At 37.9% G+C, this 22728-nt stretch overlaps 1 protein-coding gene across 2 annotated transcripts in view; it reads right to left on the minus strand.

The window, feature by feature from the left end:
- Positions 1–22728, minus strand: part of STAP1 (signal transducing adaptor family member 1) — a 259545-nt gene that overhangs the window by 197498 nt on the left and 39319 nt on the right. For both annotated transcript variants that reach the window (XM_053703267.1, XM_053703269.1), the window contains exon 2: positions 6320–6388. In XM_053703267.1, coding sequence (XP_053559242.1) covers positions 6320–6388 — 69 coding nt within the window. The remainder of the gene's footprint in view (positions 1–6319; positions 6389–22728) is intronic.

Raw genomic sequence — 22728 nt, forward strand, 5'->3', positions numbered from 1 at the left:
GTTCTAGCTGTCCACAATAATACAAATGTTTGCTATAAGTTTGATAGTCAATAAATGTGCTTTTTTACCATATCCAGCCATTAAACAGTTAATCATTTCAGAGACTATCCTGCTAATCCCCTCCTCATTATGACACATACACCTCAATCGTCATTGATAGGTCAGAAGGTGTATGCACGCCTTTTGTGGGTGTGATTCTAAGCAGCCTTAAATAGCCGACTACTGAGCGGCGCGTTCACCTTTGAAAAAGCCACGCTAAGTGGCGAAACATGTTAGGGACGTTAGGGCAATGGTGAGGAGTCCTAGGAGCTCCTGTGTTTTAGATTAGCCTTAAGCTACCAAACTTTTACTGTAGTCATTAGATGGAGCAACTATCTCCTTCAATAAGACTTATCATGAAATAACAATTTCAGTTATCTGAGTTATCCTGCATAAATTTATAAGTGTGTTTGAGAGTGAATGTATGGGACTCTAGCCCAGAACGCTGAAGTGAATAATTTATATGAGAACCAAGTGTGTGAGGACGTGTTTGGCCGAGACGCTGCACGACTAATATAATTCAGTTTCAACTGAGTCTACGCTACTCACACCTGACTGATACTTTACCTATCTAAACGCCGCACGGCTAATATTTACTTAGCTCTATTAGAGCCCATGCTACAAACAACTGACCGGCATCTCACTTGCCTTACTAAATTTAATAATCTATATGAGAACTAAGTGTGTGACAAGTATTGGATCTAGACGCTGCACGACTAATGTCCATTCAGTTTCAACTGAATTTACGCTACTCACATCTGACTGTCACTTTATTTGCTTAGACGCTGCACGGCCAATGTCTGCTTAGCTCTATTGGAGCCCACGCTACAAATAATTGACCGGCATTTTACTTGCCTCGTATTATTCACAGTGATTTGGGTCAATACTATATTTGTGCATACCGGCTAAACAGTATTGAGCTCATACAGCTCACATCTGACTAGTACTTCAATTGTTTAGACGCCGCACGACCAATATCTAATCAGCTCTAATAAAACCCACGCTACAGACGTTCAATTGATACCGCATTTGCCTTGTATGATTTGCAACCCCTTGGGTCGATCGAATGTTGATGCATACCGGCTAAATAATACTAAGAGCATTAACTGTATTACCTATAACTCTTGGGTCAAATAATATATAGACATACCGGCCAAATAATACATGGTGAATTATCCGCAACATAAAGCCGGATACAATATAACAAGTGAACCTGTGAATGTTACAATGCTAAAATAAACACGTGGCAAGCTTCTAACCAATATTTTAGCACAACCTCTCTCCTATAATTATATTCACCTTTCCTATATTGTGGTTTATCATATGAATATTTAGGAGAAGTTTAGGCACATTGAGTCACAATATTGTGTGCCATTACAACGCTAGTCTATTAAGCTCCTATATGATAATACTCAATCAGTCATGGTTTAACTACCTGTCTAAATAAAAGTGGACTTACCTTTTACTCTATTCTCGCACACACGTATTAATATAGAGTGTTAAGCCAACCTATCACTACTACTGGTAATTTACAAGTTATGTACTACGTTAGATAGGTATATTAGGCTTGCATGCAAGCAGGTATAACTGCTTAACTGAACCACAAATTCGGTTATTAAAGTTCTACATACTACAGTCGGTACTTAAGTGTGGTTTTAATGATTTTTCCTATTTTAATTGTTAAACCCAATAAAAGTTATATTTTAATTTAGTGTCTATTCCTATTCCCACATTCCAATCTTGGATCAGCAACTAAGTGATTATTATTTGCAACTAATTTGCAACCTGACCTAGGAGTGCAGCCCAAGTGTATGCTTTTCCTCTGTAATTCCAACACCCATAAACTACCTATGTACCCCTAAACCGAGGTCCCCCCACATCGCCGCCACTCGATTAAATTTTTTTAACCCCTAATCTGCCGACCGCCACCTACGTTATACTTATGTACCCCTAATCTGCTGCCCCTAACACCGCCGACCCCTATATTATATTTATTAACCCCTAACCTGCCCCCCACAACGTCGCCGCCAGCTACCTACAATAATTAACCCCTAATCTGCCGACCGCAAAGCGCCGCTACTTACGTTATCCTTATGTACCCCTAATCTGCTGCCCCTAACACCGCCGACCCCTATATTATATTTATTAACCCCTAACCTGCCCCCCACAACGTCGCCGCCAGCTACCTACAATAATTAACCCCTAATCTGCCGACCGCCACCTACGTTATCCTTATGTACCCCTAATCTGCTGCCCCTAACACCGCCGACCCCTATATTATATTTATTAGCCCCTAATCTGCCCCCCTCAACGTCGCCTCCACCTGCCTACACTTATTAACCCCTAATCTGCCGAGCGGATCTCACCGCTACTATAATAAAGTTATTAACCCCTAATCCGCCTCACTCCTGCCTCAATAACCCTATAATAAATAGTATTAACCCCTAATCTGCCCTTCCTAACATCGCCGACACCTAACTTCAATTATTAACCCCTAATCTGCCGACCGAATCTCGCCGCTACTGTAATAAATGGATTAACCCATAAAGCTAAGTCTAACCCTAACCCTAACACCCCCCTAAATTAAATATAATTTACATCTAACGAAATAAATTAACTCTTATTAAATAAATTATTCCTATTTAAAGCTAAATACTTACCTGTAAAATAAACCCTAATATAGCTACAATATAAATTATAATTATATTATAGCTATTTTAGGATTTATATTTATTTTACAGGTAACTTTGTATTTATTTTAACCAGGTACAATAGCTATTAAATAGTTAAGAACTATTTAATAGCTAAAATAGTTAAAATAATTACAAAATTACCTGTAAAATAAATCCTAACCTAAGTTACAATTAAACCTAACACTACACTATCAATAAATTAATTAAATAAAATACCTACAATTACCTACAATTAAACCTAACACTACACTATCAATACATTAATTAAATACAATATCTACAAATAAATACAATGAAATAAACTAACTAAAGTACAAAAAATAAAAAAGAACTAAGTTACAAAAAATAAAAAAATATTTACAAACATCAGAAAAATATTACAACAATTTTAAACTAATTACACCTACTCTAAGCCCCCTAATAAAATAACAAAGACCCCCAAAATAAAAAAATGCCCTACCCTATTCTGAATTACAAAAGTTCAAAGCTCTTTTACCTTACCAGCCCTGAACAGGGCCCTTTGCGGGGCATGCCCCAAAGAATTCAGCTCTTTTGCCTGTAAAAAAAACACATACAATACCCCCCCCAACATTACAACCCACCACCCACATACCCCTAATCTAACCCAAACCCCCCTTAAATAAACCTAACACTAAGCCCCTGAAGATCTTCCTACCTTATCTTCACCATACCAGGTTCACCGATCGATCCAGAAGAGCTCCTCCGATGTCTTGATCCAAGCCCAAGCGGGGGGCTGAAGATGTCCATGATCCGGCTGAAGTCTTCATCCAAGCGGGAGCTGAAGAGGTCCATGATCCGGCTGAAGTCTTCATCCAAGCGGGAGCTGAAGAGGTCCATGATCCGGCTGAAGTCTTCTATCAACGGCATCTTCAATCTTCTTTCTTCCGGATCCATGTTCATCCCGCCGTCGCGGAACATCCATCTTCACCGACGACTTCCCGACGAATGACGGTTCCTTTAAGGGACGTCATCCAAGATGGCGTCCCTCAAATTCCGATTGGCTGATAGGATTCTATCAACCAATCGGAATTAAGGTAGGAAAATTCTGATTGGCTGATGGAATCAGCCAATCAGAATCAAATTCAATCCGATTGGCCGATCCGATCAGCAATTTAAAGGAACCGTCATTCTTCAGTTGGACGTCGTCGGAAGAAGATTGATCCGCGCTGGAGGTCTTCACGATGGAGCCGTTCCTCATCGGATGAAGATAGAAGATGCCGCTTGGATCAAGATGGTTGCCGGTCTGGATCGCCTCTTCTTCCCGGATAGGGTGAAGACTTTGGAGCCTCTTCTGGACCTCTTCAGCCGCAGGATTATGGATCGCCAGCCCCCGCTTGGGTTGGATGAAGATTTTGGAGCCAGGACGGATCGGTGTGATACCCGGCGAGGTGAAGATAAGGTAGGAAGATCATCAGGGGCTTAGTGTTAGGTTTATTTAAGGGGGGTTTGGGTTAGATTAAGGGTATGTGGGTGGTGGGTTGTAATGTTGGGGGGGGGGTATTGTATGTGTTTTTTTACAGGCAAAAGAGCTGAATTCTTTGGGGCATGCCCCGCAAAGGGCCCTGTTCAGGGCTGGTAAGGTAAAAGAGCTTTGAACTTTTGTAATTTAGAATAGGGTAGGGCATTTTTTTATTTTGGGGGGCTTTGTTATTTTAATTAGGGGGCTTAGAGTAGGTGTAATTAGTTTAAAATTGTTGTAATATTTTTCTGATGTTTGTAAATATTTTTTTATTTTTTGTAACTTAGTTCTTTTTTATTTTTTGTACTTTAGTTAGTTTATTTCATTGTATTTATTTGTAGATATTGTATTTAATTAATGTATTGATAGTGTAGTGTTAGGTTTAATTGTAGGTAATTGTAGGTATTTTATTTAATTAATTTATTGATAGTGTAGTGTTAGGTTTAATTGTAACTTAGGTTAGGATTTATTTTACAGGTAATTTTGTAATTATTTTAACTATTTTAGCTATTAAATAGTTCTTAACTATTTAATAGCTATTGTACCTGGTTAAAATAAATACAAAGTTACCTGTAAAATAAATATAAATCCTAAAATAGCTATAATATAATTATAATTTATATTGTAGCTATATTAGGATTTATTTTGCAGGTAAGTATTTAGCTTTAAATAGGAATAGTTTATTTAATAAGAGTTAATTTATTTAGTTATATTTAAATTATATTTAATTTAGGGGGGTGTTAGTGTTAGGGTTAGACTTAGCTTTAGGGGTTAATACATTTATTAGAATAGCGGTGAGCTCCAGTCGGCAGATTAGGGGTTAATGTTTGAAGTTTGGTGTCGGCGATGTTAGGGAGGGCAGATTAGGGGTTAATACTATTTATTATAGGGTTATTGAGGCGGGAGTGAGGCGGATTAGGGGTTAATAACTTTATTATAATAGCGGTGCGGTCCGCTCGGCAGATTAGGGGTTAATAAGTGTAGGCAGGTGGAGGCGACGTTGTGGGGGGCAGATTAGGGGTTAATAAATATAATATAGGGGTCGGCGGTGTTAGGGGCAGCAGATTAGGGGTACATAGGGATAATGTAAGTAGCGGCGGTTTACGGAGCGGCAGATTAGGGGTTAAAAAAAATATGCAGGTGTCAGCGATAGCGGGGGCGGCAGAATAGGGGTTAATAAGTGTAAGGTTAGGGGTGTTTAGACTCGGGGTTCATGTTAGGGTGTTAGGTGCAGACGTAGGAAGTGTTTCCCCATAGCAAACAATGGGGCTGCGTTAGGAGCTGAACGCTGCTTTTTTGCAGGTGTTAGGTTTTTTTCAGCTCAAACAGCCCCATTGTTTTCTATGGGGGAATCGTGCACGAGCACGTTTTTGAAGCTGGCCGCGTCCGTAAGCACCGCTGGTATCGAGAGTTGAAGTTGCCTTAAATATGCTCTACGCTCCTTTTTTGGAGCCTAACGCAGCCATTCTGTGAACTCTCAATACCAGCAATATTTAAAAGGTGCGGCCAGAAAAAAGCCAGCGTTAGCTACGCACCCCTTTGGCCGCAGAACTCTAAATCTAGGCGTTACTCTAGTGAGCAAAACAATTTTGAGGTAAATGATCTCCTTTTTTACCTGCTCATGTATATTTTCTATCACTACTTAGGTAATAGACTAAAAAACCTCTGGTTTAGAGATTGACAATATTGGCCATGAAATTGACAACCCTACATCTTCCATTAGAACCTCACATGATGTTAGGATGAGATTGTCTGATTTGGAACAATTGGATGTTTGTTCTCCCTTATATACATGATGGATGGTTATGATGGATATGATAGAGGGTTTGACACCCTTTCTCTTGGAAGTTAGCTTCATTCGACCACATATATAGGTTCCTACAACAGTGCCTGTGCAAGAGTTTGGATACATTTTTGTGCGGAAACCAAGATAAACTCTTTGAAAAAGCTGTTTACTTAGATCCTCCAAATTATGGAGTTATCTATGGCACAATAAATGAATAAATGAAATCAATTGGAAAGTTGTTTAAAATCACATGCTCTATGGAAATCATGAAGGTTTAATTTTGACTTCTCAATCTCTTTAAAATTTGATTTACTATCTTACCTTCTCTTCTTTTTTATCAATGTAAAGGAAAATTGTGGTTCCACGCAGTTCTGCCCAATATTTTCTTTCCTAAAGACAAAGTAGAAATAAAAATATAATTTTTTTTTTATTATCTGAAAATCAACAAATACAGAGATAGTTCAAGAGAATGCATTGCTGTTAGGTTAACACATTAATGTGTATCATATAACAAACCTCTCAACATTTGTATCAGGGACTCAGGAGATTTGTATTTAACTGATATTAAATACTTAGAAGCCAAACACACACGTTTTAGAACACATGAAGGGGCATTTGTATATAGTTGATGTTGAATAATCCAAAAAGCTAAGAGCCTTAGTAAAAATGTAAGAAGATGTTACTCCCTAGCTCTCAGGATGTGTAAGGCTCTGTAATATAAACATCTGATATCATGATCTTGATAAGGTTTGTGTGTGCACTCACTCTGCAGTGAAAAAAGATGAGAATGTGATTTATAGTAAAATTATGGTCACAAGGCATCTGAGTGTCATTTTCTTTTACCATTAATACGCATACAAAGTAAATGTGAAGCAAGTAACACTGGCAGAGGAAACAGGAGGCATGAGGGCACAGTAACATTGAAAGCAAAAGAGGTGACCTTGCACTTTGGAATGAAACATGGAAGTTTGAAACTGCAGAAGATACATCATCTTGCATAGGTCAGCATTCTGCAGAGAATCTGGTCTGCTGACCATAAATTGATAGGCATACAGGCACCAACTGCACATACTATTGGTGTATAATATGAAGTAATTGGTCATATCTTAATTCAAGATGTTTCAATAACACCTTTATTTGAAGAACTATTTTTCTTTGTGTGTGTCACGTTGCGCCACTCTAGCAGTTGCTAGGGGTGCTGTGTCTCCTTCCCTGCTCGTTACCAGGGGTTGTGTCGGGTCCGGATGCATGCGGCGCTGATGTCATCACCGCACGCTCCTCTCTCCCTGATGCCGTTACGGACGCCTGTGGCGCCTATGTAAGTCCTGTCACAATGATCTATCACTGCCCAAGTATAGGTGTTACTTTGTGATAGATCGTTGCTTCAATTAGCCTATTCGTGTATGAACCCTGCCTGTCTGACTACTCTGCCTGTTTAACCCCTAAATTGCTGGATTGATTACTGCTGCTGTACTCTGCTTGTCTGACTACTCTGCATGCTTAACCCCTAAATTGCTGGATTGATTACTGCTGCTGAACTCTGCTTGTCTGACTACTCTGCTTATTAACCCCTGTTGTTCTGGATTGCCTCTTTGTTGCCGAACCCTGTCTGTCTGACCATTGTAGTGGTGTGCCCTTGGACTGCTTTACCATTGCCAAACCCTGCTTGCCTGACCATTCTACTGGTTTGCCTTTGGACTGCTTTACTGTTGCCAAACCCTGCCTGCCTGACGATTCTAGTGGTTTGCCCTTGGATTGCTTTACTGTTGCCAAGCCCTGCCTGCCTGACCATTCTAATGATTTATTTCATGTAATTAGCAAGAGTCCATGAGCTAGTGACGTATGGGATATACATTCCTACCAGGAGGGGCAAAGTTTCCCAAACCTTAAAATGCCTATAAATACACCCCCCACCACACCCACAATTCAGTTTTACAAACTTTGCCTCCCATGGAGGTGGTGAAGTAAGTTTGTGCTAGATTCTACGTTGATATGCGCTTCGCAGCAAGCTGGAGCCCGGTTTTCCTCTCAGAGTGCAGTGAATGTCAGAGGGATGTGAAGAGAGTATTGCCTATTTGAATTCAATGTTCTTCCTCTAGGGGATCTATTTCATAGGTTCTCTGTTATCGGTTGTAGCGATTTCTTCTCCTACCTCCCTTTTCAGATCGACGATATACTCTTATATACCATTACCTCTACATATTCTCGTTTCAGTACTGGTTTGGCTATCTACTATATGTAGATGAGTGTCCTGGGGTAAGTAAGTCTTATTTCTATTTATGACACTCAAAGCTATGGTGGGCACTTTATATGTAAAGTTCTAAATATATGTGTTTAAACTTATATTTGCCATGATTCAGGATATTCAGTATTCCTTCATTCAGACTGTCAGTTTCATTTTTGGAAAAATGCATATAATTTCATATTTCTTACCTTCAATTTTCAATTGACTTTTTTTTCAAAATTGCGGGCTGTTAGGCTCGCGGGTGCAGAAAATGCTTCTATTTATTGCGTCATTTTTGGCGCGAGAATTTTGTGGCGCAAAACATTTTGTCATTTCCGGCGTCATAGTTGGCGTCGGAAGTTTTTTCATAATTGCGTCATTTTTGACGTATGTGTATTTTTTTTGGCGCCAAAAAATATGGGCGTCATTCTTGGCGCCAGTTTTTTTCACATTATTTCAGTCTCACTTTTCAGTTGCTTCTGGTTTTCTAGAAGCTTGTTTCATTTGCATTTTTTTCCCATTCCTGAAACTGTCATTTAAGGAATTTGATCATTTTGCTTTATATGTTGTTCTTTCTATTACATATTGCAAGATATTCCAAAAACTGTTCCTGTATCAGAAAATACTAAGGGATTCCTGATGACTGATATCAGTCCTACCAAAGCTAAGTTCATTTATTTTAATGTTATGAATGTTTATCTTTAGCTATGGTTTGTAATAAGTTATTATGATAAATTTTACATGCAGAGTCCATTAGTATTTATGCATTATCTATTGCTATTCTTTTTACATCTAATGTACAAGATATATTTAGGAATTTATAAGAATATTTTTCTGATTCTATTTTAAGGCTTTGTCTGCCATCCCGCCTTCTAATAAAATTTTTAGGTCTTTTTTAAAATTCTCATTTAGTTGATGAAGTTTCAAATGACCAACAACATACTGAATTATCCTTCTCTGATGGTGTTTTTTCTCATTCAGAATATTCTTCATCAGATATTGACACTAACAAATCTACTTTTTTATTTTTAAATAGAGTACATTCGTTGTTTGTTGAAAAGGTGTTGATTATTTTGGATATTAAAGTAACTAGTTCTTTTGATTAAGACTACCTAACATTTAAATTCTGCTTATTAACCTTCTGTGTTTTCTTCAGAGATTTTCTCCAGTTCCTGATACTAGGGAATGGAATAGGCCGGGAATTTCTTTTATTCCTTCTTTAAGGTTTTTAAATTGTATTCTTTGCCGGCAGTTAGTTTTAAGTTTTGAGGGAAGATTCCCCAAGTTAATGGGGCTATCTTTACTCTTGCTTAACATACTACTATTCCTATAGCAAATAGTATTTATTTTTTTCCTTCAGATGGGAAACTTGTATCTTATTTAAGGAAAATTATTTATTTTCAGGTACTTTTTTTAGACCTGTAATTTATTTGGCTGATGTTGCAACTGCTGCAACTTTCTGGTTGGATACTTTAGTACAACAAGTATCGGATTATGATTTGTTTAGCATTGTTAAGTTGATCAACATGCTAATAATTTCATTTGTGTCGTCATTTTTTGATATTTTTGCAAATGAGGTATAGGGGGATAGTTATCAAGCCGTCAACCTCAAATACGCTGGAATTCTGCAGCGTATTTGTGACGAGGCTGATTCGCCTTAGTTATCAAAGGCTACAGACCGGCAAAAGTAGAATTTTGTGACATAAGCTTCGATCCGCCGGACTCAGTCCGACACAGATCGATTCTTACGTCACTCCAGATGTTCCGCACACAAGTTCCGCACAATCTGACTACTTTTGCTAGTTATCAAAAAACTAGCAGGTACGCTCGGCACTTTTCCGGCCCAGCGTACCTGGTTTTCATACCGCCACTATAATAAACATGTTAACCCCTAAACCGCCGCTTCCTGACCCCGCCGCAACTATAATATATGTATTAACCCCTAAACCGCCGCTCCCAGACCCCTCTGCCACCTACCTGATACCTATTAACCCCTATCCTGCCCCCCCTATACCGCCGCCCTCTATAATAAAGTTATTAACCCCTATCCTGCCGATCCCGGACCTCGCTGCAACTAAATAAATAATTTAACCTCTAAACCTCCGCTCCCGGACCCCGCCGCAACCTATATTAAACTTATTAACCCCTATCCTGCCCCCCCTACACCGTCGCCACCTATAATAAATGTATTAACCCCTATCCTGCCCCCCTATACCGCCGCCACTGTAATAAAATTATTAACCTCTAAACCTAAGTCTAACACTAACCCTAACACCCCCTAACTTAAATATTAATTAAATAAATCTAAATAATATTTTCTATTATTAACTAAATTAATCCTATTTAAAACTAAATACTTACCTTTAAAATAAACCCTAATATAGCTACAATATAAATTATAATTATATTGTAGCTATTTTAGGATTTATTTTTATTTTACAGGTAACTTTCAATTTATTTTAACTAGGTACAATAGCTATTAAATAGTTATTAACTATTTAATAGCTACCTAGCTAAAATAAAGACAAATTTACCTGTAAAATAAAAACTAACCTAAGTTACAATTACACCTAACGCTACACTATCATTAAATAAATTATTCCTATTTAAAACTAAATACTTACCTGTAAAATAAACCCTAAGATAGCTACAATGTAATTAATAATTACATTGTAGCTATTTTAGGATTTATATTTATTTTACAGGTAACTTTGTATTTATTTTAGCTAGTTAGAATAGTTATTAAATAGTTATTAACTATTTAATAACTACCTAGCTAAAAGAAATACAAAATTACCTGTAAAATAAATCCTAACCTAAGTTACAATTAAACCTAACACTACACTATCATTAAATTAATTAAATAAATTAACTACAAATAACTACAATTAAATACAATTACATAAACTAACTAAAGTACAAAAAATAAAAAAAGCTAAGTTACAAAAAATAAAAAAAATAAGTTACAAACATTTAAAAAATATTACAACAATTTTAAGCTACTTACACCTAATCTAAGCCCCCTAATAAAATAACAAAGCCCCCCAAAATAAAAAAATGCCCTACCCTATTCTAAATTAAAAATGTTCAAAGCTCTTTTACCTTACCAGCCCTTAAAAGGGCCTTTTGCGGGGCATGCCCCAAAGAAAACTGCTCTTTTGCCTGAAAAAGAAAAATACAACCCCCCCAACATTAAAACCCACCACCCACATACCCCTAATCTAACCTAAACCCCCCTTAAATAAACCTAACACTACCCCCCTGAAGATCATCCTACCTTGAGTTGTCTTCAGCCAGCCGACCCACTGATGGAACCGAAGAGGAGATCCGGAGCGTCAGAAGTGATCCTCCAAGGGGCGCTGAAGAAGTCTTCCATCCGATGAAGTCATCATCCAGGCGGCGCTGAAGAAGTCTTCCATACGGGCGATGTCATCTTCCAAGCGGCGATGAAGAAGTCTTCCATCCTGGCGATGTCATCTTCCAAGCGGGGTCTTCAATCTTCTTTCTTCAGGATCCATCTTCATCCCGCCGACGCGGAACATCCTTCTTCCCCGACGGACTAACGACGAATGAAGGCTCCTTTAAGGGACGTCATCCAAGATGGCGTCCCTTCAATTTCCGATTGGCTGATAGGATTCTATCAGCCAATCGGAATTAAGGTAGGAAAAATCTGATTGGCTGATTCAATCAGCCAATCAGATTGAAGTTCAATCCGATTGGCTGATCCAATCAGCCAATCAGATTGAGCTCGCATTCTATTGGCTGTTCCAATCAGCCAATAGAATGCAAGCTCAATCTGAATGGCTGATTGAATTCTTCTACTGTTACTCTGTGCTTCAAGATTGAGCTCTAAGACTAAATATTAAGCTTATATTAGTTTTTGTTCTTACTAAGGAACGGAATCCTATTTCTTCCCCAAGTAACATGTTTATAATTGGAAGTTTTCTTCATTCAATTTAAGCCATTTAAAATATCAGAGTCAGCTCCCCAAATTTGCATGTAGGTGCGGTTCTTATTCCAGCTTAGCTGGTAAGGGGCAGGTTAAGACTTTTTAAAGATTGTTTGGTTCAATTCGGTCCAAACTTCTTAGATTTGGGTACAGAATAGTATTCAGAGTAAAACCGCCTGTGAGAAGTCTTTTTTTCTCTAAGATATTCCAGCTATTCCAGTAAGGCTCAAACTCTCCTGAAGTGTGTTTCAGACCTGTATGTATTGGGTACTTGTGAAGCGTGGCTGGTCACCCGTTGGCGCTCAAGGCGCTGCTCAGACCTGGAGTTTTCTGGGGTATTTATACCAGTTCCATTTTAGGAACAGTATTTGGGGGTTTTATTCAAAACTATTCATTGTCCCAAAGATAGAAAATCTTTTTGAATTGTCATATAAATGTACCATCTTTTAGAATGGTGTTTATATGGTCTATTCTGCCTTTTGGTCAGTGAGGGCATTATTTGCTTACAATAGATACAATAGATGCATATCTTCATTTTCTGTTTTCATTCAGATTATTTTCATTTTCTGAGATTCTCTTTTTTGACAAGCATTACCACTTTGTTGCTTTTCCTTCTGGTCTAGCGACAGCTCTAAGAATCTTTTCAAGGTTCTCAATGTTTCCTTATTTGGACGGTCTCGTGGTACTGGCTCAGTCTTTTCGTTCTGCGGAATCTCATACGATTCAACTTTTGTTGTTTCTTCAAAGACATGGTTAGAGGATTTTTTTATCAAAAGCTCTTTGATTCCTCAGACAAGGGTCACCTTTTTTTTTTAGGTTTCCAGATAGATTGTGTCAATGTCTTTGTCTCTAACAGTCAAGTGACAATTTTATTGGGTTCCGTTTGTAGGAACCTTCAGTCTCTATTATTTCCTTCAGTTGCTATATGCATGGAAGTTTTAGGTATCATGGCTGCAGCATTGATTCGATTCCCTTTGCTCATTTTCATAGGAAACCTTTCCAGTTTTTTTATGCTGAATTAATGGTGCAAGGATTCTAGGATATCACTTTTTATATCTTTGAATCCCAATGTTCAACTATCTTTGACTTGGTGGTTAGATCACCATCATATAGTTCTATGGGTCTCTTCGGTTCATTCAACCTGGACCATGATCACTACAGACGCGAGTCTTTTAGGTTGGGAGGCTGTCTGTGGATCTCTGTCAGCACAAGGGGTTTGGAAATCTCAGGAGGCGAGATTACCATTCAATATTTTGGAACTCCGTGCATTTCTCAGAGTTCTTCAGTTTCGGCTTCTTTTTGAAGAAAGAGACGTTTATTGTTTTTCAGACAGACAATGTCACAACTGTGGCGTATGTCAATTATCAGGGTGGGACTCTCAATCCTTAGGCTGTGAAAGAAGTATCTCGGATACTTGCTTGGGCTAAATCCAGCTCTTGTCTATTTTCTGCAGTCCATTTCCCAGGTATAGACAATTGGGAAGCGGATTATCTCTGTTTATCAAGCTTTACATCCGGGAGAATGGTCTCTTTACCCAGATGTGTTTTTTTGAAATTGTTCAGATGTGAGGGCTTCTAGAAATAGATCTGATGGCATCTCATCTAAACAAGGAACTTCCCAGGGGCCTATTCAGGTCCAGGGATTCTCAGGCGGAAGCAGTGTATGCATTGACATTTCCTTGGAGTTTTCAATCTGCCTATATTTTTTCGCCTCTGGTTCTTCTTTTTAGAGTGATTTTCAAAATCATCAGGGAGCAATCTTTTGTGTTGCTGGTGGCTCCAGCATGGCCACACAGGTTTTGGTATATTGTTTTTGTTCGGATGTCCAGTTGCCAATTTTGGTCATTTCCATTAAGGCCAGACCTTATATCTTAACATTCGTTTTTTCCATCAGGAACTCAAATTATTAATTTGATGGTATGGAAATTTAACGCTTAGTACTTAGTCATAGAAGTTTCTCTGACTCAGTGATTATTACTATGTTGCAGGCTCGGAAATCTGTGTCTAGTAAGATTTATTATCGAGTTTGGAAGATTTACATCTCATGATGCTCTTCTCATAAATTCTCTTGGCATTCTTTTAGAATTCCTAGGATTTTATAGTTTCTTCAGGATGGTTTGGATAAGGGTTTTTGTCTGCAAGTTCTTTGAAAGGACAAATCTCTGTTTTTTCTGTGCTGTTTTCACAGAAAAATTTGCTAATCTTTCTGTTATTCATTGTTTTGTTCAGGCTTTGATTCGTATCAAGCCTGTCATTAAGCCAATTTCTCCTCCTTGGAGTCTTAATTTGGTTCTGAGGGCTTTACAGGCTCTTCCGTTTGAGCATATGCTTTCTTTGGACATTAAAATTACTTTCATGGAAAGTATTGTTCCTTTTAGACATCTCTTCAGCTAGAACAGTTTTTGAATTATCTGCTCTTTCTTGTGAGTCTCCTTTTTCTGATTTTTCATCAGGATAAGGTGGTTTTGCTGTCTTCATTTCGATTTTTACCTAAGTTGTGAATTCTAACAACATTAGTAGAGGAATTATTGTCCCTTTCTTGTGTCCTAATCCTAAGAATTCTTTGGAAAGATTCTTACATTCTTTGTATGTGGTAAGAGTTTTTGAAATATTATGTTGAAGCTACTCAGATTTCAGAAAGACTTCTAGTCTATTTGTTATCTTTTCTGGTTTTTAGGAAAGGTCAGAAGGCTTCTGCCATTTCTTTGGCATCTTGGTTAAAGCTTTTGATTCATCATGCTTATGTGGAGTCGGGTAAATCCCCTCCTCAGAGGATTACGGCTCATTCTACTAGGTCAGTTTCTACTTCCTGGGCTTTTAAGAATGAAGCTTCTGTTGTTCAGATTTGCAAAGCAACGACTTGGTCTTCTTTGCATATTTTTACTAAATTCTACCATTTTAGTGTTTTCTCTTCTTCAGAAGCAGTTTTTGGTAGAATAGTACTTCAGGCAGCTGTTTCAGTTTGATTCTTCTGCTTATAATTTCAGTTTTTTTCATTATAAAAATTGAAACTTTTGATTTGGGTTGTGGATTAATTTTTCAGCAGAATTGGCTGTCTTTATTTTAATCCCTCCCTCTCTAGTGACTCTTGCGTGGAAGTTCCACATCTTGGGTATCTGCTATCCCATACTTCACTAGCTCATGGACTCTTGCTAATTACATGAAAGAAAACATAATTTATGTAAGAACTTACCTGATAAATTAATTTCTTTCATATTAGCAAGAGTCCATGAGGCCCACCCTTTTTGTGGTGATTTTTTTGTATAAAGCACAATTATTCCAATTCCTTATTTTTGATGCTTTCGCTCCTTTCTTATCACCCCACTTCTTGGCTATTCGTTAAACTGAATTGTGGGTGTGGTGAGGGGTGTATTTATAGGCATTTTAAGGTTTGGGAAACTTTGCCCCTCCTGGTAGGAATGTATATCCCATACGTCACTAGCTCATGGACTCTTGCTAATATGAAAGAAATGAATTTATCAGGTAAGTTCTTACATAAATTATGTTTTGCCTTGGACTGCTCTGCCGTTGCTGCTGGGACTATCCTGCCTGTGGTAAGTGCCGTCTTCCTCATCTTACTAACTTTCTCTGCTCTGGGATATTCCCTATCATTGCGGCTCAACGCCAGGATAACAAGACTATGGGCCGGGTTTGGTCTGATAGAAGAGTATCCCACGACCATTAGAGTGTGTACACATGTATTTCCCTTGCAAGCCTCATCCCAGCTATCTCTGGAAGAACTTAAATGAATTCCAGTTAGAGAGAAAGCAGGAAGCTGGAAGGTAGGGATGGGTGAATGTGTTTATATTCGAATTTGAATGTTAGAATTTGAATGTTAGAACAAATGTTATTGTAGAAATTTGATTTACATAATCGAATGTTGATAAGCACGAATATTCATAAAAATTCTATTTTTGAATGTTATTTACAGTTTTCGAATGTCACATTCGAATTTGAATGTTACATTCGAATTTGAATATTACATTTATACAACACAGGTGTAGACTAGAAATACTATTTAGAATTTGAATGCTACATTTGATTTTCAATGTGACATTCAAATTAGAATATTACATTTATACAACACATTATTAGACTAGAAATACTATTTTGAATTCGAATATTGCATTCGAATTCGAATGTAGCATTCAAATTCCAATATTACATTTATACAACACAGTTGTAGACTGTAGATTCGAATATGACATTTGAATTTGAATGTGACATTCAAATTCAAATATTACATTTATTAAACACAGTATTAGACTAGAAATACTATTTATAATTTGAATGCTACATTCGAATTCGAATGTCACATTCGAATTTGAATGAAGCATTCGAATATTAAATTTATAAAACACAGTTGTAAACTAGAAATACTATTTCGAATTTGAATGTCACATTCAAATTCAAATGTTACATTCGAATTCGAATATTACATTTCAAAATTGAATGTGTTATAAAATACATAGCTAAACATTCTATTAATCGAACAAATATTTTCAAATGTTATTGAAAAATTTGAAAACGAAAATTCAAAAATAGAATGTTATATAAATATTCGATATTTGATTCGAACAAACGTATAAAAATTTGTTTTAAATTTCGAATTTTTAGAAACATTCGTCCATCCCTACTGGAAGGGCATGACTCTTCACTGCTTGATGAGCACATTTTTTCTTTGGTGAAACACTGAACTTTTGTAAAAAATAACTTTAAAATAACTAAACTAGACACACATGAACACCTGTTAAATATCAAGGTGTCCATAATTTGTTTTTAACTCACATGGTGCATAGCCAGCTTAGCTTCAGTTCCTCACACTTCCCTTCCTCCCCTCTCCTTTCTTTCCAGGGCAGGCTGAGACCTCCATGTCTGACAGCAACTCCAGACTCCTCCTCTGCCACAGAGTCTCACCCACTTAAGGTGCAATAGACGTATTTCTACTGACGGGGAGCTAAATTGACCCCTTTATGTATGCACTGTGCACAAGCATTTTAAACAGAGCACTTGCTCAGAAAGCCTAAGGTGCTTGTACCATCTGGTAATGACATGATGCAAGCCCCACTGGTGATCTGAGCAGCTGCAGTATTTAAAATGCTGGTGCAGTGAGAATATCTCGCTATGCTTCACATGCAAGTGCAGAGAAACTAAAACAGTGATAACTTTTACTGGAAGCTTTTTTGCCAATGCATTTATATTGCAAATATGTTTCTATTCAAAGATGTAATTCATCTTTTAAATTTTGACCGGAAAGTCCCTTTTAATAGGGATATGCATTTGTGACATTCTGGCTAATCCGAATGCTGAAGATGGCAGCCAGAAGCTGCATTTATTGTAGTGATATTCTGGATTTGCACAGATCCAACGACTAGATTTAGAGTTTTGCGTTAGAAGGGGTGCGTTAGCTACGCGTGTTTTTTTCCCCCCGCATCTTTTAAACAACGCTGGTATTTAGAGTTCTCTGAAGGGCTGCGTTAGGCTCCAAAAAGGGAGCGTACAGGCATATTTACCACCACTTCAACCCTCAATACCAGCGTTGCTTACAGACGCGGCCAGGTTCAAAAGTATGCTCGTGCACGATTCCCCCATAGGAAACAATGGGGCAGTTTGAGCTGAAAAAAAACCTAACACCTGCAAAAAATCAGCGTTCAGCTCCTAACGCAGCCCCATTGTTTCCTATGGGGAAACACTTCCTAAGTCTGCACCTAACACCCTAACATGTACCCCGAGTCTAAACACCCCTAACCTTACACTTATTAACCTCTAATCTGCTGCCCCCGCTATCACTGACCCCTGCATATTATTATTAACCCCTAATCTGCCGCTCTGTACACCGCCGCAACCTACATTATAGCTATGTACCCCTAATCTGCTGCCCCTAACATCGCCGACACCTATATTATATTTATTAACCCCTAATCTGCCCCCCCCAACGTTGCCGCTACCTACCTACACTTATTAACCCCTAATCTGCCGACCGGACCTCGCTGCCACTATAATAAATGTATTAACCCCTAAACCACCTCATTCCCGCCTCAAAAACCCTATAATAAATAGTATTAACCCCTAATCTGCCCTCCCTAACATCGCTGACACCTAACTTCAAGTATTAACCCCTAATCTGCCGACCGGACCTCACTGCTACTATAATATATGTATTAACCTCTAAAGCTAAGTCTAACCCTAACCCTAACACCACCCTAAGTTAAATATAATTTAAATCTAACAAAGTAAAATAAATCTTATTAAATAAATTATTCCTATTTAAAGCTAAATACTTACCTGTAAAATAAACCCTAATATAGCTACAATATAAATAATAATTACATTGTAGCTATTTTAGGATTAATATTTATTTTACAGGCAACTTTGTATTTATTTTAACCAGGTACAATAGCTATTAAATAGTTAATAACTATTTAATAGCTACCTAGTTAAAATAATTACAAAATTACCAGTAAAATAAATCCTAACCTAAGTTACAATTAAACCTAACACTACACTATAAATAAATTAATTCAATAAACTACCTACAATTATCTACAATTAAATCAACTAAACTAAATTACAAAAAAAACAAACACTAAATTACAAAAAAAACAAAACACTAAATTACAAAAAAACAAACACTAAATTACAAAAAATAAAAAAAGATTACAAAAAGCCCCCCAAAATAAAAAAATGCCCTACCCTATTCTAAAATAAAAAGTTTACAGCTCTTTTACCTTACCAGCCCTTAAAAGGACCTTTTGCGGGGCATGCCCCAAAGAAAACAGCTCTTTTGCCTGTAAAGAAACATACAATACCCCCCCAACATTACAACCCACCACCCACATACCCCTAATCTAACCCAAACCCCCCTTAAAAAACCTAACACTAAGCCCCTGAAGATCTCCCTACCTTATCTTCACCATGCTGGGTATCACCGATCCATCCAGAAGAGGCTCCGAAGTCTTCATCCTATCCGGCAAGAAGAGGTCCAGAAAAGGGTCCGAAGTCTTCATCCTATCCGGCAAGAAGAGGACATCCGGACCGGCAAACATCTTCATCCAAGCGGCATCTTCTATCTTCATCCATCCGACGAGGAGCGGCTCCATCTTCAAGACCTCCGGCGTGGAACATCCTCTTCTCCCGACGACTAGACGACGAATGAAGGTTTCTTTAAGGGACGTCATCCAAGATGGCGTCCCTCGCATTCCGATTGGCTGATAGGATTCTATCAGCCAATCGGAATTAAGGTAGGAAAAATCTGATTGGCTGATTGAATCAGCCAATCAGATTTAAGTTCAATCCGATTGGCTGATTGGATCAGCCAATCAGATTGAGCTCGCATTCTATTGGCTGATCAGAACAGCCAATAGAATGCAAGCTCAATCTGATTGGCTGATTGAGCTTGCATTCTATTGGCTGTAAACTTTTTATTTTAGACTAGGGTAGGGCATTTTTTTATTTTGGGGGGCTTTGTTATTTTTTTAGGGGGCTTAGAGTAGGTGTAATTAGTTTAAAATTCTTGTAATTTTTTTTATTTTTTGTAATTTAGTGTTTGTGTTTTTTTGTAATTTAGTGGGGGTTTTTTTGTAATTTAGTTTAGTTGATTTAATTGTAGGTAATTGTAGGTAATTTATTTAATTAATTTATTGATAGAGTAGTGTTAGGTTTAATTGTAACTTAGGTTAGGATTTATTTTACTGGTAATTTTGTAATTATTTTAACTAGGTAACTATTAAATAGTTATTAACTATTTAAGAGCTATTGTACCTGGTTAAAATAAATACAAAGTTGCCTGTAAAATAAATATTAATCCTAAAATAGCTACAATGTAATTATTATTTATATTGTAGCTATATTAGGGTTTATTTTACAGGTAAGTATTTAGCTTTAAATAGGAATAATTTATTTAATAAGATTTATTTTATTTCGTTAGATTTAAATTATATTTAACTTAGGGGGGTGTTAGGGTTAGACTTAGCTTTAGGGGTTAATACATTTATTATAGTAGCGGTGAGGTCCGGTCGGCAGATTAGGGGTTAATACTTGAAGTTAGGTGTCAGCGATGTTAGGGAGGGCAGATTATAGGGTTTTTGAGGCGGGAGTGAGGCGGTTTAGGGGTTAATACATTTATTATAGTGGCTGCGAGGTCCGGTCGGCAGATTAGGGGTTAAAAAGTATAGGTAAGGTAGCGGCGACGTTGGGGGGGGCAGATTAGGGGGTAATAAATATTATGTAGGTGTTGGCGATGTTAGGGGCAGCAGATTAGGAATACATAGGGATAATGTAGGTTGCGGAGGTGTGCGGTCGGCAGATTAGGGGTTAAAAATTTTAATTATAGTGGCGGCGATGTGGGGGGACCTCGGTTTAGGGGTACATAGGTAGTTTATGGGTGTTAGTGTACTTTAGAGCACAGTAGTTAAGATCTTTATGAACCAGCATTAGCCCATAAAGCTCTTAACTCCTGACTTTTTTCTGCTGCTGGAGTTTTGTCGTTAGAGTTCTAACGCTCACTTCAGCCAAGACTCTAAATACCAGCGTTAGAAAGATCCCATTGAAAAGATAGGATACGCAATTGACGTAAGGGGATCTGCGGTATGGAAAAGTCGCGGCTGGAAAGTGAGCGTTAGACCCTTTCCTGACTGACTCTAAATACCAGCGGGCGGCCAAAACCAGCGTTAGGACCCACTAACGCTGGTTTGGACGGCTAACGCAGAACTCTTAATCTAGGCGCAAGTTTGTTGCACTTTCACAAAAAATAAATCTGTCTCAGAAAATTGCTTAATGCGGCTTGTGACTGCCATCTTCGGCATTCGGACTCACCTGAATAACACAAACGCACAACCCTAGTACTTAAAATAGTCTTATGCATATCTTAGGCATTCTTTAATTCTCCTAACCCTTTTTCTGCTGAGCCATTTCATTCCCTGGTGCTGAGCTTTGTTTGAGCTTTTAGAAGCTGCTCATATTAAAATGCTGCTGTAAGTCATTTTTTTATCGAGAGACCCACACAAATTATATATATATTTTTTTTAAAAAAATTCATAGACCTAGCATATTCATATATATAAGAATACCATTATATGTTTCAGATCATTATAACATTTATATATAATGATGTGAGAATTTCACAACAAACTCCCTGCCTCGCTCCACAAGACTCTCCCCTAGTTTTAACAGCTTCAAGCGCTCCCTAAAAACTCTACTATTCAGGGATACATATAACCAACACTAACCTTATCTAACTCCATTGCTTTCCCCTTGAATCCCTTAGAATGTAAGCCTATGAGCCCAGCTGTTTGCAGATCTCCTTCATAAGAGTAGACTACAATAGTGAAACTCTCGGCAGGGACCTCTACCTACTTGATCCCTACAAAAGCTATCCTGTATACCGACTATGTTTACAGCGCTGCGGAATCTTTTGGCGCTCTTGGCAACAGTACCGGTATACTTTGAGAAGATGTGGTGACTAGGAACCATTGTAAAGAGAGAGAAAAAAGGGAGGGGGAGTGTAGGTTGCTGATAGAATGTGGGCATCAGGAGATTAGTCTGTAAACATTTCTGTCCACAGTGACCTAATGTTGTGGTATAGGCAAATCTTATCTCTTATTCTAAAAACATACTCTTCCATTTTTTTAATGTATTTTAAATAATTTGTAACCATTTGGATTGTGGGAGATGAGCTCTGTTTCCATTCCCTAGCTATCATTCATTTGGCAGCTGTTAAAAAGTAAACTAAGAACATTTTCCTGGCTAGGAGCATTTTAGGAATAAAAATGTGTAACAAACCTAAATTTAGTCTGTATGGTAGATTATAGCACATATTTCCTTAAAAATTAAAACATTCCCTCCAGAACAACCTAATTCGAGGACACTCCCACCAAATATGCACCCATGAGCCTAACTGTCCACACATTATCCAACAAAGTGGAGATGTATTTGTAAAAATCCTATGAAGTTGTGTAGGGACTAGATGCCATCACACCATTACCTTGTAGTATAACTCCCATAGCGTGGCACAATATATAGTTTTTCTAGCTAATGTCAACTCTCTATTCCACATCTTGGTGTCCACCGTCAGGACAAGGTCCCTTTCCCATGCCTTCAGGGGGTTTTGATGTGTTATCCGACAAATCGTCAGTCAGAAGATTATAATTAAAGGACATAACACCCCCTGCGACACTTTCACCATCTACTCTCCCTTTTTGTCAGATCTCTCAGGCCCTCTTTCTGAAATCCCCAATATCTCAGCAGACTCAGAAATCGAAAGGCCTCAAACTGAAATTTGTTTGGGACTGAGAATTTGTCCAAGAAGGACTCTATGTCCAACCATTTCCCCATTATTATATAGGTCTCTAACCTGAAGGAGGCCCATATTGTCCCAAAATGAATCATGTGTTTTCTGTAAGCAGCTAGCTATGCCCTTAATTGATTGTATTGGAGAGGGGTAAGGTGATATATTTTTGAAGTGTCTGATTTGCAGATTTTCTAGAAAAATGGGGTATTCAATTCCCATTTTCTTTCGATAATATGATGGAATCCAGATTAAGTCAGAAAGTTTAACCCT

The sequence above is a fragment of the Bombina bombina genome, chromosome 2 (genome assembly GCF_027579735.1).
Source record: "Bombina bombina isolate aBomBom1 chromosome 2, aBomBom1.pri, whole genome shotgun sequence".
NCBI lineage: Eukaryota > Metazoa > Chordata > Amphibia > Anura > Bombinatoridae > Bombina > Bombina bombina.